General features: G+C 42.5%; 1 protein-coding gene across 1 annotated transcript in view; it reads right to left on the reverse strand.

Annotated features, from left to right (window-relative positions):
• OPHN1 (oligophrenin 1) overlaps nucleotides 1-16,094 on the reverse strand; it is a 90,849-nt gene that overhangs the window by 32,818 nt on the left and 41,937 nt on the right. Inside the window, exons 4-9 of the mRNA XM_085325997.1 lie at nucleotides 15,659-15,720; nucleotides 12,991-13,062; nucleotides 4,972-5,073; nucleotides 3,812-3,922; nucleotides 2,942-3,046; nucleotides 1,750-1,879 (exon numbers count right to left, since the gene is read on the reverse strand). Of these exons, the coding sequence (XP_085182123.1) occupies nucleotides 1,750-1,879; nucleotides 2,942-3,046; nucleotides 3,812-3,922; nucleotides 4,972-5,073; nucleotides 12,991-13,062; nucleotides 15,659-15,720 (582 nt within the window). The remainder of the gene's footprint in view (nucleotides 1-1,749; nucleotides 1,880-2,941; nucleotides 3,047-3,811; nucleotides 3,923-4,971; nucleotides 5,074-12,990; nucleotides 13,063-15,658; nucleotides 15,721-16,094) is intronic.

Raw genomic sequence — 16,094 nt, forward strand, 5'->3', positions numbered from 1 at the left:
CTCCTCTTTGTTGTCTTATCCAAACCACTTTGTATGAAATGCTCCAATTGATATATATATTTATATTTTTTAAGTTGCACTTGTCAGGAATAATTCTTTTCCTTATTTAACAAAAGGCAGGAAATACAGTCATTATCATGCAGGAACATGCAACATTTATTTGTAATCTAAAATTATAGCATATATGTTTTAGGATAAACAGACATACAAGTATACATATACATACACATATGTATATATAATCCAAAAATTAACTGCTCGTAAAGTTGTCTGTAGACTCAGAGGCCAGAGCTCTGGCTTTATCCTCTGTATATAGGCTTTTGTCCCTTGACCATTCATGTTCATACGACCACGTAAAATTACAAACAGTATTTGTAAGAGACTGAATTTGATTTGATTTGATTCAGCAAAGAATCAAAACAACTTTTGCTATCAGCAGGATTTCATCATCGGTTAAAACTTGGCTTACGCTCATATACACAGAGCATGGGAGCATCAGAGACTCTGCAAGGCAGAGCCACTGCATAAATGACATGCAACACAGAAGATGTGAAAGTAATGAGGGAAATAATGTAAATAATAATTTTCTCTGCCAAACTATGAAGTAGCCAGAAGAATGAGCTGCCTGCACTGTGTGTAGTAATGTGTAACTGGTAACTGGAAAGCTGAAAAGAAGACTATCTCTTAAAATGAAAGGCAGAAACATGCTTAACTTAGCATGACAGCTATAATAGCTCCCAGCTGGTGGGAGTACAAGAATAATCACTTTTAGGACATAAAATGCCACAGTTTCACAGGAGGACAAAGAACAGCTTTTCTGACTTATTTTTGCCTGAGGAGGTTTTCGGAACTAAACTGTAGTTCTCTACATAGTGACTTGAGATAGCTAACTCCACAGGCAAGGGTTTCTTTCATCTACGGGCCTGCCATGGACATCCGTTCTTGGAATCTTTCTAATATAAAATTAATTTACTTGGACAATCTCAAATACCAACACTCACTCAGACCCTTATCTTTGCCAAAAGTGGGGAGAAAGGACATCTGGAGTGAACATGGAGACTGAACACTCACAGTCCCTCTATGAAACCAGCATCAAGAGCATTGATTTGCTGAACAAAAGGTGCATTTAACTACAAGTGAACTAGCTACATGAAAACAAATAGATGATAAAGATTTGGCACCCAACACTCCATCCCAAAGGAAACCCTTGGCACTGGATGAAGCAAGAGGTACAAATAGCAGTATTGCAATCATCCAGAAACTGCATACACAGAGGTGGGTTAAAAATGAAATCCTTATCAAAGAAGAGAATATTGGGCAGGACACCAGATTTATTCTGACAAAATGTAGCCAAGGTGCAATCTGTCAGAGTTCTGGTCTCTCCATCTCTAAAACAGAGTAATAAATCTCATCTAATTCAAACACAGGACAACTACCTCCTTGCTTATATGGTTCACATAATCTTGAGAATACTTCGTCCCACCATGCAGAAAGCTGTTAGCTGCATTACATTTAAAGCTACCAGTAATTCATGAGAAACCTCCTGTGTACAGCTAGAGGCACTGGGTTGACAGGAGGTAAGTGCCCAGGGTACCTGCAACCCACAGTTATGCCTCGTCTAGGCAGGTCTGACCATTTCTAACTGAAAGTCAGGCACAGCTGAGCAGGGCTAACGAGCTCTGCAAACCTACAGCCTACAGCTGAGGCTTGTGCTTCTATAAAACATTCAGTGCATACAAAAGCAATTACATTTCTCTTGAGTGTACAGATAACCCTCTATGGTTGGCTGCCCAGGTAGTTTGCAGGTTAGAGGGGCTTCTTTCATCCTCTTCTTCAGGTCTTCCAACTCCTCTCTTGTGCTGGTAAAGTGATTTCTTGTCTGTTAGGAGAAAAGAAAAAAAAAAAAAAGAAATATATCTGAACATGAGCAAAGAGGAGCTTCAAATATTCCTAACCAAAATTTCAGCCTCAGGTTTTAGGTGCTCTGGCAGAAATGTATCGATCTTCAGTGTACAAAACCTGGAAGTCGTCCCAAAAATTCACATGAAAATGCAAGCTGTAAGAGAACTAGACTTTTAAAGGTCATTGAAGAGACTAGGTTTAACATACAGAAACGATGTTGAGGAGTTCCCGTGACTGGGAAGAGACCTTTGTTCTTTAAATAACAGAAATACAGCACTTTTAAGGCTAGGTGGAGGAGGAAGCACCTGAATTCCTGTTTGCATTATTATTTAGATAATAGGTGTATTCTCCTATAAACTTACGGTGTCAATTCCTCTAAAAAACATGCTACAATGATTGGCATGGAATCATTTTTAAACAGAGTTACGTCAACACATAGTATAAAATCAGGGCATTTTTTATGGAACACTACTTAGACCAATTAATGAGTCAGCAGCAAACTTGGCTTAGCACAGATTTATAGCTGCTGCTCCACAGAAATGAAGGTCAGCCTTGAAGGACAATGAAGGTAAAAAACAGACAAAAACTCCTCAAAACAGGACATTTTTTCCCGTGAGTATATTTAGCCAGTAGAACAGCTTACCAAAGCATGTAGTAAGCTGATACTGTTAACATCAAGACTGGATGCTTTTTTCAAAGCCATGTACAGTTTCTACCACATGAAAATGTGATGGAAGAACTATTGGAAGAAATACATATGCTTGTTTAAGCATAAGGTTAAATGACACGATCATAATAGCCCCTTCTGGTTGGAATCCATGGTTTTTGAAAAACATTCTAGTAGCGCCTGCAGTCTCTCCTCTGCAGGAGGAAAACAAATGCATATTCAAATTAATGAAAAAATAACTTCCTCTCCATCTCCCTCTACGGACATGACCAGTCCGTTCCACATGGAAAAGCCTCTCCACCAGATGCATTTAAATATAAACGAGAATAGAAATCACATGCAAAAAAATGTCTGAGCTGAGCAGGAACTTACATTCTGCAGACTGAGCTGAAGCTGCTGTTTATAAGGAAGGAAATCCTGTGTGAGTTCAACTGTCAGGTTGTTATAAGTAAAGAGGCTGTGGAGAAAAGCCAATACCTGCAAAGGAGGGAAAGGTTATGGATTAAACTCCTCTTCTAAATTTACAGTCAGAGAAAAAATAGGCATGGAGCAGGATTTCGAAAATTACATATAGAACTATCTTTCTTTTCTTACAATTCTGGAGATGAGTGACGTGAGTTTTAGCATGACTTGCTGATCGTAATGCCCCATAAAGCCTGGTCTATCTCTCACAAATATACTATCTGCCTTAGTAAAACACTTCCTGGGATGAAAGGCCCAAGGGGGGGAACAAGGACGGACTTCTGGATCGCTCACCCAGCAGCTCTTCTCACTCCCCGTGCTTTACTACGTACAATGCCAGGGCAGAGCCATTCACTCATCAGTGCAGCGCACAGATTCGCAGGCTCCTTTTACACTGTCACGAACTGCAACTGCTATAACCTGTGCCACGACAGGTGAGCAGACCAGATAACAGCTCTCTCCTTTTGAGGACAACTACTGCTTACCAAATGCAAGGTGTCCAGGATAATTCATAACAAGACCTGCAGCTACCTATAGCCTGACTTGTTCCTCCGGATCGACTTACAGAGATGAGAAACAAGTCTGCGGCTTCCTTGTGCTCCGGGAAGCACCACTAAAGGTTGTTCGAGTAGCAGCAATCCAAACACGCAGGGTTGCCTTCCACTTCATCGGAATTCAAGAATCCTTCTCAAGACTGAATCCACCCCTTCCTGCCACTGTCAGCAAGTCAATATATCCCAGTACGAAACAGGTAGGAACCAAAAGAAAAGGAGCTCCTACCGGTTCAACGATACTGAATTTCTTGCTTTCTTGTACTTCCTGGATCTGGTACACATACTCAAGAGAGGACTCAAAGAAATTGTGTCTCTCTCTGTCAACCTGGAGGTCAGCCTGGAAAAAAAGGGAGAGGTGAAAAAAATTACATCTAGCTTGACAATATTTGAGTAGCATCTGTCTGTCAAAATAGTTCTCACTTCAGAAAAAGCCTGACAAATCTGTCCAACACAGGTTTTGAACTCTCCACACAGAACAAAAAGAAAGAGTGACCATTTTTCTCAGATCTATCTTTTTGTTTTTATTTTTTTGGCTTCCTTTCATTTACCAATTCAGAACTTCATACCATTCTGCAAGGACAAGGCTTTCTTTAAGCATATTTTTAATTGAAAGGTATCTACCAAAAACTTAAGTTCCTCTCTACTTTCTCCCAACAGCCCTGCATAGGTGAAGACAAGGCCAGCATCATGATCCTCTCACCTGACCCTGTTGTGACCTGACACCAGCGCTTCCAGATTCACGTGACTATGTAGGACAACATGACATCCTTCATTACCACAGGTTACAGAAATTTTGCCTTGCAAAGATGCTTTTAACTTGATGTGACAACTGATTTGATGGATCTGTGCTGAACCAACTCCTCYCTGATGTGGGCCTGAAGGGAGGGCTGAGGCTCTCCTTTGCAACTGCAAAGTGTTCAGTGGCAGTATCAGCTCAAAGGGCACCATTCCTCCCCTCCTTGYCATGCACAGCTACCTTGGGCCTGCTGCCACAGCCACCCTTGCAAGCACTGGGAGCTAGATAGGAAACTGTGCTGGCTAAATAACAACAACTAGTTATTTTTCAGACAGATCAGTTCCCCAGGCCAGTTCTCAGCGTGGCCAACCCCAAGGTATGCCAGTACAGCTGGTCACTATCCTGTATTAAAAGGATGAGAGCAGGTGCTGGGAGAGAGGAAGACGATATATTAAGTCCATACTGCTGCTCAATGCTGTAGTATGAACTACCTSCTCTGGTCTCAGCCCTGTGAACAGGCTGTAGGTAGAGGTAATTGTATCACTTTCAACTGGTGACTGAAAGGGATGACTTTCCCTGCTGTTTTTTAAAAAATAAGCAGCCAATAYTGTTGCTTCTGGACCCCACTCTGAAGAAAATTCCAAACACACCTCTTGTAGTTGGGATTCCTTCTTTTTAGAAGACAAATGTAAATGGCGATCCAACATGGAATAAAACTTCTCACCATCCTTCTCAAACTTTTTCTTCCTTTCCTGTAGATTAACCAGTTGAAACAGAACCAATTACTGGTTTCTTCAAGATAAGAACRATGTAGCAATACTATGATACTGTGTAATTCAGTATTCTCATGRAAAAATTATGTTGGAGTCATCAAAACAGAAGACTGTTTTTCATTTGCTCCACTTTCACCAGTCAATTTCTTACACTGGGATTGCATTACTCTTAGAGAGCAAGATCTAGCAACACTTCACGGCATGGGAATTCTAAATATTTCCTCYTATCTCCACTGCAGCATAAGTCCTGCAGAAGAGGTGTTGTTCTACCTCTCAACCTCTTCAACGTCAAGTAAACCTGACATATACTAAAACATGAATAAAACACTCGCCATTTTCTAATGTGCTGTTCACATAGTTCAGAAATARTGCCAAAGATATGTGCAGGATAAGAAAAGATTTAGTAGGAGTTTGGCAGCTTTTCTGTTTTGAAGCTTTATTGTTTGTTTCTGAAATGTATTGGAATGAAAGCAAAAGACTGTAATGGTGATACATGGGAAGAAACTCACCATCTCTTTAACAGCAGTGGTAAAAAGCGAGATCACAAACCTTGCAGTCAAAATATGTATAAATTACACCGTGCAGYGTTCAGTCTGAATATGGACCAGGAGAATGTTTAATCAGACATAATAGTACTTGTTAGGCAACAGACAAYGGCACACACTGATGATGGTTCACACTGATCTATTCTATACCTCAAACATGCCTRAGAGAGGCACACAAACATGATATATGGACTGATTTGTGAAGCAAGACCGACTCTGATTGCGAAGGAACCACTCTAATCTTTTTTTTTTTTTTTTGTCTTGGTAAGTCTAAGAGGGAAAATACACAGAATGAAAGTAAAAAGATACATTTGAGAATGAAACATTAAGAGAAAACCCAGGGAGAAGCTGAGCTCAGAACCTGCCCGTTTCGCTTATCCTTACAACGGCTGAGAAACCAGAAAGGACTATGACAATCAATCAACTATCATCTGTACAAGCCAAGTAGGCAAATACTCCCGACAGAGGGTAACTGAGCCATCTGTGATTGCTGACAGTTAGTTCTGTTAACAGAGTAAGGAAAATTCTTGACAGAGACCAGCTCCAAGCAGCTGAGGATGAGTGCATACGTATTACAGGGTATGTATAGGATGCCAAAATCTCCAGTGTCTAGCTTTTGAAGACTCAAGCAAGTGGAATGCAAAGCTAAGAAGTCCCAAGATACTGTGGAATTAATGACATCTTCTAAAAAATAGCTCCTAAAAGCCCTGCARCTATGTTCTCTTGCTCCCACTCATTCACAAGAAAACACTGGCCTATTGCTTGTTTTCACAGAAGAACATTTTACATTGACCTAAGCCTCTAAGAGTGGACTATTCATATCAGACGATAGGCTAGTTGTCCAAAACAAGGATTTTGTCTTGATCAGTGCATGAAAAATGTAAAAGCCACCCTTCCGTGTCTGCACTTGCAATGCGACCACCATCTGGAACCTGCTACACGCAATAAGCTACAGGGTGAAGCGAGGGAATATCAATAGCCGAATGTCTTCATGAAGAGGTAGAGATAAAGCTGGAGAAGGCTGTGGATAAGAAATCCCTGTTCTCGATGTTCAGTGAAGAGGGCTGAGAGTATCCTGACAGCAAAAGGTGGAAAGGCAGCTCTGCTCCTACTGATGGTATAAGCCTTCACATTTCTGCACATCACCAAAACAAACTTAACAACAAATGTAKCAGGGAACCTAAAATCTATGTTGCATGGAGCTGTCAACACCACTAAATATCACAGAAATTTCTGAATAAGCAAACATGCACCAGAAACACTAAAAATAACAGACCAGATAGAATCAGCAAACTATCATACACTGGTTAATTTGATAATGAATTCAATAGTGACAGTGTTTGAGCCTGTGTTTCTTAAATAAGGTCTTTTYTGTTTCTTTAGTTAGTTCTCTTTCTGTAAAGTTTCATTTCCCTGTTCCACTTCCACGGGTTACACAGTCTGTCTAACAGGATGTTCTACACAGCAGGATATGAGGGGGGGCCTCTCAAAACTTGCAGTTTGGCTCAGTGAAGTTTGTGCTTGCAAACATTCAYTTTTCTCCTTAATTCTGAGAGATGAATGGCAATGAAGGGTGCAGAGAATAGCCAGCTGGTCCCAGAAGTTTCAGAGGTTCACTTCTGGGGCATAAAGAAACAGAGGCTACTAAGGGCAGTTTGATAGCTAAGGATGAAGGTTTCAAGAAAAATGCTCTCTTCTTCAAATACCAATAGCTTTTCAATACTCCCAGAAAGCACATTCATAGTGGCTGCTGCTGTATTCTCTCTGAAAGAAGAAAGGTTATCTTCCAGTGGGCACACACAGGGAAATACTTGTGGTGTACAAAGTTTATACATTTTGGGATGGCCAACATACACAGTCCCCCATGTTATCCATCTTGGACAACATCCACCAGAAAAGGGCAGAGGAACTCAAATCTAATGGCTAGATCAGATCTCCACCAGGCAGTAGCTATTTCAGCCTCTTCTGGAGGAGCAACTGATCCCTAGTACTCTGGCTCATGTCGTTGGACACTGGCTCCTTAGAGGAACCTTAGACARACGGTGGAATAGTGCTGCTACTGGCTGCCTCCCTGTGAAAAGTATTTCTGACCTCACAAAAAAGCTGCTTCTGTAATCCTTGTCCATTGCTATTGTCAGAGGACAATTACTTCAGAAAAACGCAGTAACGCTTGCAGAAGCGCTCTAATAACCCYTCTGTTCAGCTGCTTGTATTTAACGGAAAGAGTAGTCCAGGCTTAGAACAGCAAACCTATTTACCCTGGTATTACAATTACCCCATTGCAGAGATGCTGTAATGGTAAGTTCCCTGAACGTGAATAAGTAAGTATATTTTTTGGTGTCACCCTTTGCAGTATCAGGGCTGCTGTAACTCCATGTTAGCAAATTCATGCCTCAGAATAAAGAGGCCCAGTCATCAAACCCAGAAGAAAAGATAGTCCTCTGAGAGTGAAACCTAACTGAAGAAGCTGCAGCTGAAGAACTGATGCCAAGAAGAACTGTCAAAACAAAACAAAACCCTTGTGACTAGTACCGGTGATGAGCAAATCCACATCCAAAGAAGCAAAAAAACATTTACTAAGGAGCAGTTATTGTTTCTATAAAGTCACGCTTTGAATTGCCTCTCTGTGCCATTAGATGCCATATGTAACAAAGCCAGGAACCCTAATCATAGATTAATTTTTACAACAAGGAGTTACAAAACCACAAGGCTTTTTGTACTACATGCCACAGAATCATATTAAAACAAAGCTGCATGGGGAGCCAGCTACGGCTGAAGCAGCATTACARGTTTGCAGCTTACATCTCTTGCTGCCTGCATGTCACAAATAGAAGAGGATGCTTACAGCATGTCAGCAAGTCCTCTGGTGAGGAAAAGCTAGCTCCAAAAACAAACAAACAAAAGCCCGACTGTCTCCATGGAGATGACATACAAAATTGGTTTCTTTCAACATGACATGAAAGGGCCCCAGCCCWACTCCTTAGGAAAATACAGACTAGTAGCTAAGGGGTCAGAAAGAGCTCAGGACTCAGGATCTCCCTGTGCTCATGGTGCAGCTTCAGGAAGTCCTGCCTTTCTACAAGGGCAAGTGTGACATGCAGACAACAAGTGGGGAGCCCCTCTTGCCACTAGAAGGAAACTGCAAGGGACTCAGCTGTCCCATGCCATGAAGCTGTCATGAGGGATGTTCTYCACATGAGCCCAGGACAGAGATGAATCTCCTCAGCTCTGTGCTATCTATTCTCACGCTAGAATACTGTATTTTTTCCCTGGAAAGCTGAGTGGAAAGTGAAAACTGAGGGAACATGTGGCAGCTGCCCAACCTGCCAACTCACTGCAACTGCCCACAGTGAAATATCTATAGAGCCTGTGCTGACATGTAAGAGCAAGATGACTGTCAAGGTACTCTGGAACAACGTGGCTCCCTCCTGTTCAACTCACAGTGAGCTAAGCACATCTTGTCCTCGGGAGAAGCAGACGTGGGTCTGGACAGCAATGATACCACTGCAGATGCTGCAAAGCTTTGATGCCTGTGGCCATGGAGGACATCAYGCGCTACTGACCCCCTGGCGTTTAGCCACTAGCTCACAGGTGGGCAGCCCTTTCCTGGAGGGCATGGAGGGTGGCTCTACCACCTTTTTGTGGTAGAGCATTAGCTCTATAATTAAAAATATAGATTGAATAATGAGAGAGCAATGGAAGAACTTCTTTAACAGGAACTCAGAAGCTGGAGACAGGAAATCCTTCAGAAATAGCTTTCTTCTCTGGCAGAGCACCCAGCGTGCAGCCTGGGGACGCTGCATCGGGGAAAGGAAGAGGATGAGCTCTTCACAGTGGCTTAGGAGTATCAGGAACAACTACTGATACAAACATCACATATACAGAGCACAGCTCACTTATACAAAATAATTGGTGCCACGTGAAAATGAATGCAGCACAAAACTGAATTTTTGGCAACTAAGAAGAGAGTTTGCCAGTCATTTCGCACTCTGCCTCATTAACATATAACTGAAAAGCAGAAGGATGAATTACAAATCCCTCATGACTTTGGAGCCAAGGTTTCTAAGAGCTTGCTGGCTAAAGAACAGAGCAAGATTGGGGGGAGGGTGTATGTGGAGAGAGGGAAACAGACCAAAGTACAATCTGCAAACACAAGCACAAATTAGTTCCTCATGAATATTCAGCAAAGGACAGCATTATCTTCCTATTAAGATCTGCCAGTGTTCAAGTCCAAGAAGCCACCCAACTCTCATTCATGAAGAGGAACCAAGGGGATTGCAACCTAATGCAAACAGAGCAGCACAGCCAGCATACATTTATGCACACTCACAAAGGAGGGTGCTCTTCGAAAGCTTCGCTCTCTAAACTTCAGCAGATGCCAGTTTGATCAGAAAGGAACAGCAGTTCTAGAAATTAACTGCCTAGGCTAGCTGTCAATCCAACAGCAACTTTGGATAGGTGCAGCTGAAAGTCTACAAYGTGCTCAGCATTCCCTTGCATATCACCTACCGCTGATGAGAGCTTGAACAGAACGCAGTGCCCATTAGAAAGTGCTTCAGTTCCCAGTTTGAACTGAGAGATGAAGCTGTCAAGGCCTGAGGGGTAAGAGGGGCAAACTGACTTGAACAAAACTTTCTCTCAATTTCTAACTAGAATCCTCTGAAGTTTCCATCCTAGAAGAGGCAGATTGACCCAGTAAGTGAGGAGTCTAGCTCTAGTGGCTGTTTTTTTCTAAAGGAAAAGACAAAACAAAAACAAAATACATTTTGCACGCCAGGAGCCTTTTCAGACTCCAAACACATTGCAGAGATTTGGACAAGTCAATAGAAAACAGCAAAAATCCAAAGGATGTGCTGCTAGCAGAAGACAGTAGCTGAAGAAGGAGCCTCCGGCGGATCCCAGTGATGCCCCGCAGAGGCTCCCTGTGTTGGCATGCACCACGTCACAGAAGAGACTCCATTCACTGCCCAGGAAAATGGGTCAATGCAGTCTCAGATGTCTTACTCAGACTATCTGGCTTCTTTCCAGCCAGAGTCATCACAAAGACCCAATTGAAATGCTCTTCCTATCTGGCTTCAGCAACTTGCAAAAAGAAGAGAAAACATCTTACAGAAGGCAACTCTGGCAAAATACGGGAAAGAAATCAGAGAGTGTAAATTCTCTATGCCATGTCTCTGGTCTGCATGACAGCCTGGCCCTGGCCCCTTTCACACTGGTGAGAATCAGGAAGAACTTTACTCAGGTCATGCAAATCAACAGAGGAAAGGCAGCAATGGAGTCAGTCAGACCTCATCACAACAATGCACAGTTAGTAGAAGTCCTCATTTGCGTTTCGTGCCTTCTGCTATCATAGATGCAAATGACCTGGAGGAAATCTCTAAGTTGGTAAATGAATGAATGTCTTTGTGACTGAGTCAACACTCAAAGAACTCAGCCCAGCTTGTAGAATTTGGGCCAGTGGAATAAACACAGACTTCAGTCAGGAAAGCATCAGAAGTAAGGGCAAGTGTTTGGAACTGGCTCAAACACACCTGAAAACATTCACATCCATTCAAGGTTTCAGAACAGCATTGGAGAGAAAGTGTTATATTCATCATGCAATCTCCTATCTCATTGTATCAGTTATCTCCTATTACATTTCAGTGTGTGCATCAGTAAATGTGGAGTGCAAAACACTTTTCTGCATCCTCCTAGGTGCCAAGTGCTTTTGTTAATCCATGTTGGAGCCCTCTCTTCACTGAAGTGTTCCTTAACACCTTTGCAATTCACGTTTCTCATAGCAGGAAAAGAAAAAAAAATCTCCAAGAAGCCTACAGTCAAATCCTACTCTCTACTACCTGTTTTAACTGCTTCTGAGAAGCAGACTGCAAATTCATTGACCGATAACCTCCACCAGAAGTACCTTATCCTGTCAACAGATACWGAGGAAGGATTGTATGTTTCCAAGTGAATCCATGTCTTTGCAATCAAGTCAGTGCTCAAAGTTGATCAGGACTGCAGACGCCAACTGTGCTAAGAAACATATCTAAAGCTGAGGTATCAGTAGGCTCTAAYGCAGGTGGCTTATTATTCCACTCAAAGACAGAAGGTGGGCATGCCTTTCTGAGGAGAGATCTAATTTGCAGAAAAATTAATCCTTACAGACCTCAAGGGCTAGCTCAAGAAGAAAGCAGTCTGAAGGACATCTGCATGTTGTCATCTTAACAACTGCAGCTCATCGTCCTCTTAAGCATTCTATAAACACAGAATAGGAGAAAAAAAGCTTGACCTTGTCCCCATGACTCTTACCTAAATATTTATTGGTTCTATTGTTAATACTGACAGATCAATCAGGAAGGAGTTTTGTTTCTGCCCTGGGCATGTGTGCTGTGTTTGCAGCACAGATGCCTGCAAACCAGCTGGCTCACAGGTGAGGCTGCTTTCATTCTGTGCCTGGTTCAGGAAACGCACAGTTAGTGCTTTGCAAATCCAAAACCATTTACAGTGGACCACTGCTGTCATGACATTCACAGAGCTACGTTTTTTCAGAGATACATTTTGCATCAGAGTTGTATAGGGAAATTTTGAAGGGAGAGCTGGTGATCAAATTTCTTCATTTCTTCAATCCAGTATTTATTGAATGTCAAAGACTCCAGATGGGCTGGGCTGAATCCAAGCTCTAAGTGTTCTCCAAAACATCTCCATTTCTGAGCTGGTTCAAAGCCAGGCCCATTTTCAAGCCTGGAGATAGAGTAACGTGGAACCTTRACTTTTTGACAGCAGACAAGGGAAAAAATAAATCTTTTCTGCTCAACATGTACAGGACTTGCTTTTTATAGTTTGTTGCTTTAGAAGCTTGGTCAATCTGAAAGGCTTACTAGAGACTTTATTTAGATATTTCATAACACAAGACCTATGACTATAATCAAGTCCTGACTACTGGCCTCTAAAATTCTTTCTCCCTCCCACATACGTTTGTCAGGGAAAGGTATTTTATTCTCAAGTTAGATATGTGTAACCTTGAATGAACAAGGGAGAAAATTCTGAGTGAAAGCAGCAAGGAGTATTTCTTGATCACTTGCAGAAACAAGCATTATTTCTTCAGGAAAGAGAGAGCGCTGGAATTATACCGGAACAGAATCCAAAGAATTAAGGAAAAGGTTTTGGAGCACTTCATGATTGAAAAGTCAGACTAAAAGTCACAGCATAGACTCTTTCACTCCAGTAGCTGAACGCTAGCATTGGATAGGGAAGGTTTTAAAAGAATGAAGTCTAGATGCAATACAACACTTTCGCACTTTTTAAAAACAATAAAAACACAGGAGAATGTCCACACACAGTAATAGAATTAAAAAAAAATAATAATGTTTACCTTGGTGAATCCTATTTGCTCCTTCCGAAAATTTTCCAAAGGTTTGATCAGCAAATCACTAGCGTTTTGCACCTGCAGTACAGACAAGGAATCAGTTTAACTACAGGACACACAATAATTTTCTCCTAAATAGAGGCTGACTATGACTAAAAGCCAAGAATCTTAAATCATGTCACTTTAACTGCAGTTTATGCTCTGTCATTACATTAAGCCACTTAACTTTCTGTATCTTCCTTCACCCATTTATAATACAGGGAAAACATGAACTGCCATCACACGAGGCTTTGAGGACACCTCCTAAGTAGCAGAATGGTCAGAGTTACTAGTGGACTTCCTCCTACCCACTATCTTCATTTGTACAAATGCAAGGTGAGGGAAATCTCTCTGCCTAAAATGCTGTGTTCCTTCTCCAAAATCCCTGGTACCTACCTGTGCGACCAGCAGTCCCACCCGTGGTTCCTGCCTGCATCCCATCACACAGCACGCACACAGCCAAGGAAGGCTCTGCCTCCACTGGACCTTGCCAACTGAAGCACTACAATAAAGCTAGTGGCAAACCCTCAGAGGACCACARTAAGTGTTTTCATTGCACAGGGCTAGTATCTGAGTTGCAGTGCTTGCATTGCCACTAGCTCTGTGGAGTCAGCCCTCTTGCAAGCACAGATGACACTGCTGGTGCGCTCTGAGCATCATCACCACCATGCTACACCTGGGCCTAGGGGCTGGCTGAAGAATCCCCTTAGCTTTTGCCTACCGTGAATGTATCTATAACTCATCCTGTTTCAGGAGGACTGTTGCCATAACTGACATGGGAAGGGCTAACAGATATTCAAAGTAMGCAGGACGCTGTGTGAGTACTGATTATAAGTGTCTCCAAGGAGGCAAGGCTCTTTGTTTATCTCTCTGAGGAGCACAAAGTAGAACAGATATTTTAAAAACGCTTTGGAGACTGCTACTTACTTTTTACCTCAGTTGGTTCTCAGCCTACACAGAATTACCCTGGCTGATCTAACAGGAAGGAACAGAGTAGCAGAAAGATGCATTTCAGCAGCTGTTTCCCCTCCGCATCTCCTACCAATTCCTCTGCTTGGGACAACTCTGCTGCACTGCCACTCAGCTAGTTCCTGCACTAGTCCTGCTTTCCATGATAGCCCCATCCTTTCTTTAATGCAAAGCTATAACAGGAAAATACGATCCCAAAGCCAAGAACAGGATCAGTTCCTAGCATTTCCAAGTGAGGACAGCAGACACTCACATTTAGTGAATCCACTAGAAATCAACTGCAATAATCCTGAAACGAGCTGCTTTTCAAAGCTAAACAATCCATAAGAATTCATGTCTAGGACCTCAACTCAGCAAGGCCCCAATACGCGTGAGCTGTTTCTCACAGAAGCAGCAACATGACCATCCCAAGCTCATGCATGTAAAGGGCAGGCTGGGGGAAGGCTGGAGGCTGGTATCTGTGGCATGACTTTCCATAACCGCAGTCTCAGAATCTGGCATTTCTGACGATAGAAAGTATTGGGCTTGATGGCTCTAAAATAAATGAAAGACTTCCCTTTAACTGAGATAAGTCAGAAGAGGAATGATAGCAGGTAATCGGTACAGCAAAACTGCTGTGAACCATGTTGCTGCAYATAACTGCTAACAAGAAAGGAAAGTCTGACCTTGCCTCTTCCARTGCCTGTCAGACACTTTCCTCAGACATGCTCTGTGCTCTTGCTCTGAAACCCCTTGGGGTTYCTCTGTTTCCCTCACTGGCTCCTCACAGCTCGACCCTGGCCTGGGACTTGGCCTTGCTGTCTGTCCCCGTTGCAATTCCCATTACAACAGGGTTCCCTCGATGCTTTAGAAAAGGGGAAGGGGAGATGCACTGTGCAGTGCAGACAACTCCCATCAGGTGTGGCTGTCCCTACTGCTCTGGCTCAGCTAAACAGCCTAGCAGGGGCTCTTTCCATGCTGTATTAAGGCAGAAGAAAGCAGAGCCAAGCAGCGAATTCCTGGCATGCTGTAAAAGGTCTCTACTGAGTCTAACCTTCATGTTTTTCCTGGAATTAAAGAGTGCAACGAGAAGCCAACATTCACTACCTATCGAGGAGTTTTGGAGGCAAGGAGGGCACAATGTAATGGGAGACAGAAGGGAGTGAATCGCTCTGCAGGAACTGCATGCCAGGAAGGGCAGGAACACAGAGGAACAACTGCTCACTCGTACAGAAAAAAAATGAAGACAAAAACACATGTTACTTCAGATTTGTCAGCATTTTGTTTCCCTACAAAAGCAGTTTGTTACCAGCTAACACACACCTGACTCTGCAGATCAAACTGGCCACTGAGGAAAACTGTTGTGGATTGCGGGGGCACCTCGAGGGAGCCCCACCATTACTGGGACCCTACTAGAGAAATGACTGCCTGACACGTGGGAGAGGCCTTGGACACTCACACGGGACAATCTCTCCACTTCCCTTCCAGCATCTTCACCAGGGCTGTTGAAGGCACACTGTGATCACACGGCAGATCAGATATGATATAAAGCACAATGTCTGCAGGGCTCCCAGCTTCCAGATAATGAAAATCATATTATAAAGTTATTTGGTACATTTCATCTACGATTTAGCAATTAAACTTTATAACAAGACTCATGACCAGAGCACAGTTAAGATCATCTTACCATCATTGATCTCTCAAGTTCTACCTCATGGAGCAACTCTGCAAACTCCTTAAAGGATTCAGCTATAAAGAGAAGAAAAAGTTAAATGAGTGAGGAACTTAACAGTTCAGCATTGAACCTTGCTGATACACCAAGAACAGCTTCCAAGCACGGCCATTCAAGAACCATGCGTTTTTGCTGCAACTGGGTTAGATATTTCTATAACCTGTCCTCAGCAGGCTTTCCCTTGTTTTCATCCCCTGTACAAAACAAAACCATAYTTGAAATCTGTATTTTGGCTTAGGCAGAATGCTGAAAGATTGATACTCTCATAAAAGCAGCTTAATAAACTATAAAACCTCACAGCAACTGAGTCATACTTTGTAGGTCTTTTGCTCACCCCAACACAAGATCAGCGTGATGAATTATCCCTGTCAGATTGCACAGAAATGCTGTT

Source organism: Rhea americana, unplaced genomic scaffold (assembly GCF_003343005.1).
Source record: "Rhea americana isolate MKP2758 unplaced genomic scaffold, rheAme1 scaffold_125, whole genome shotgun sequence".
Lineage (NCBI taxonomy): Eukaryota > Metazoa > Chordata > Aves > Rheiformes > Rheidae > Rhea > Rhea americana.